The sequence below is a fragment of the Sprattus sprattus genome (genome assembly GCF_963457725.1).
Source record: "Sprattus sprattus genome assembly, chromosome: 15".
Taxonomy (NCBI): domain Eukaryota; kingdom Metazoa; phylum Chordata; class Actinopteri; order Clupeiformes; family Clupeidae; genus Sprattus; species Sprattus sprattus.
This window is the reverse complement of record NC_137913.1, coordinates 5,142,895-5,145,394: the sequence shown is the minus strand read 5'-3', so window position 1 is coordinate 5,145,394 and position 2,500 is coordinate 5,142,895. Positions and strand designations below refer to the sequence as shown.

At 40.5% G+C, this 2,500-nt stretch overlaps 1 protein-coding gene across 1 annotated transcript in view; it reads right to left on the bottom strand.

Moving 5' to 3' along the window:
- Positions 1–2,299: 2,299 nt before the first annotated feature.
- The window catches only part of ebf2 (EBF transcription factor 2), a 31,461-nt gene continuing 31,260 nt past the window's right edge, over positions 2,300–2,500 (bottom strand). The window contains exon 16 of the mRNA XM_080852331.1: positions 2,300–2,500. This exon is cut by the window's right edge and continues 22 nt beyond it. Coding sequence (XP_080708457.1) covers positions 2,488–2,500 — 13 coding nt within the window. The 3' untranslated portion in view covers positions 2,300–2,487.

The following is a 2,500-nucleotide window of genomic DNA, read 5'->3' as shown; positions in this document are numbered from 1 at the left end:
AAAGACTCACCAACACACACACACACACACACACACACACACCTACATGCAGACATGAACATATGGCTGCTGACAACGGAGTGGCATTTTACTTGTCAAATTAGCCACATGAAAGAGAGAGGAAGAAGGAGGGGGTCACACACACAGAAGCAGCCAAATAGGAAGGCAGAGAGACAACAAGGGAGAGAGAGAAGTGAGGAACTGGAATTCAAAACAGCTTGAAGGGTTTCGTGATCATTGAAAAATGGCAAAGTCTGATGCACACAGAGAGAGCGCGAGAGAGAGAGAGAGAGAGAGAGAGAGAGCGAGAGAGAGAGAAAAGAGAGAGATAGAGAGAGAGAGAGCGAGAAAGAGAGAGAGAGAGAGAGAAAGAAAGAGAAAGAGAGAAAGAAAGAGAAAGAGAGAAAGAGAGAGAGAAAGAGAGAGAGAGAGAGAGAAAAAAAGAGAGAGAAAGAGAAAGAGAGAAAGAAAGAGAAAGAGAGAGAAAGAGAGAAAGAGAAAGAGAGAGAGAGAGAGAGAGAAAAAAAGAGAGAGAGAGAGAGAGAAGAGAGAGAGAGAGAGAAAAAAGAGAGAGAGAGAGAGAACATAACAAGTACAAATACACCTTCTTAGTGTTGCATTACCGGCATGGTTGTCATGTGCTGGATTAATATCCTGAGCTACAGGAGAGCCTCATTAACTAATGCTCTAATTACTCTCATATACACAAGCACACACATCCAACCTAATTACTGCAGCCCCCCCCCCCCTCCCCTTCATGCTATATGTGTGTGTGTGTGGTTGTGTGTGTATGTGTCTGTATGCATGTATTTAAATGTATGTGAGAAGGGGGTTTTGCAGTCATATTAATATTCATATTAATAGTCGTATTAATTTGAGAGCTGTTGACAGACAAAGCAATGTAGTACATACTTAACTTTTTATTCCAGGGAAATAAAGATACGTGCAATGGTTCACTCAAACATCAGGCACACCAGGCAGTGTGTGTGTGTTTGTGTGTGTGTGTGTGTGTGTGTGTGTGTGTGTGTGTGTGTGTGTGTGTGTGTGTGTGTGTTGGTTGGGAGCGTTAAACACAAACAACGTGTGCGAGTGCATGGGATTTTATTTTTCTTTGGACAGATATGTGAGGTCATCAGGACGCCGGGAACAGCAGACACTGGACAAACATAATAAAAGTCAGAGCCATATCAAAACCAGACTCTTCTTCTTCTTTAACATACCACAGGTGTGGAAATATCTACCGTGCTGGTCAACTATAGCCCCCAACATTTAAGAAGGATGACTACAAAGTCTTCTATACGACATTATAGGACAAGAAGAGACTGATAATTGTCAGTTTATTATGATCTCATCACATTCTGCTAAATAATTATGATGTCATCACATTCTGCTTCAAAATGAGGATGTTGTTCAATTCGTCATATCATTATGATTTCAACACATTCTGCTACACCATTGTGACATCATCACATTATGCTGGACCAATATTACGTCAACACACTGTTATACATGTAATGGCAATATGCCCACAAGTATTGTATCGTCATTATATTCTGAAAGACCATTATGAGGTCATCATGTGCAACTTGGCTGGAGTTAGAGGTGGGCAGTTAGGGGTCATGACCTTTAGTGTGTATCCCTCTGGGATACATATTACATAAATTCTTAGGTAAAATAAGGAAAATGAGTGTAACAATGACAATACGTCAACAACAACAATTGCAAGAGCATTAATAACAATAACAAAAATAGTAATAATAACAATAATAATAATAATAATAATCATAAAATGACAAAAGAGCAAATGCAATAACATGGTGATAATTATATGAAGTACAAAAAGGCTTATATTATTTCTAAAACTATCATAATAACTTATATAGTTTGTTTTATTTCTTAAATAAATCCTTATATGAAGTAATTTATGTCAACCCTGGATTTCAAGTCCTGTAGACTCATGAAAGAAGTCTCTTGCAGTGAAATGTGTCTCTCTTGAAAAGAACCTGCTACTGCAGAAAGAATTAGGAAACACACGTGTGTGTGTGTGTGTGTGTGTGTGTGTGTGTGTGTGTGTGTGTGTGTGTGTGTGTGTGTGTGTGTGTGTGTGTGTGTTTAAATTTGTTTAAGTATTAGGAAAGGAGGGAGATATGGCAACTTCTTTTGCGAGATGCAAGCAGATTCATAGTTTAACCGCTCTTCTCGCCGTGAACCCCCCTCTACCGTGGTAAGATGAACCGTGTGCTTGAGTCAAAGAGATTCTGTTCTGTTCTGTTCTGTTCTGTTCTGCCTTGTGCCGGTTCCACTGCAGTCTTCTGGGTTCTCTCTGCCATCTGAGGAATGTCTGGAGATTTGGAAAGGCCTCTGGGATTCGTTGACAGGCAGTGATGTTTGAAGTGTGCCCGCAGCCCTATACGTTTCTGCCTTGGCTGGCTGTAGAGTTTGTGATTGGTCAGGGCTGTTGCTGAGAAAGAGATGATTGGTCCCTCCTTACATGGGCGGG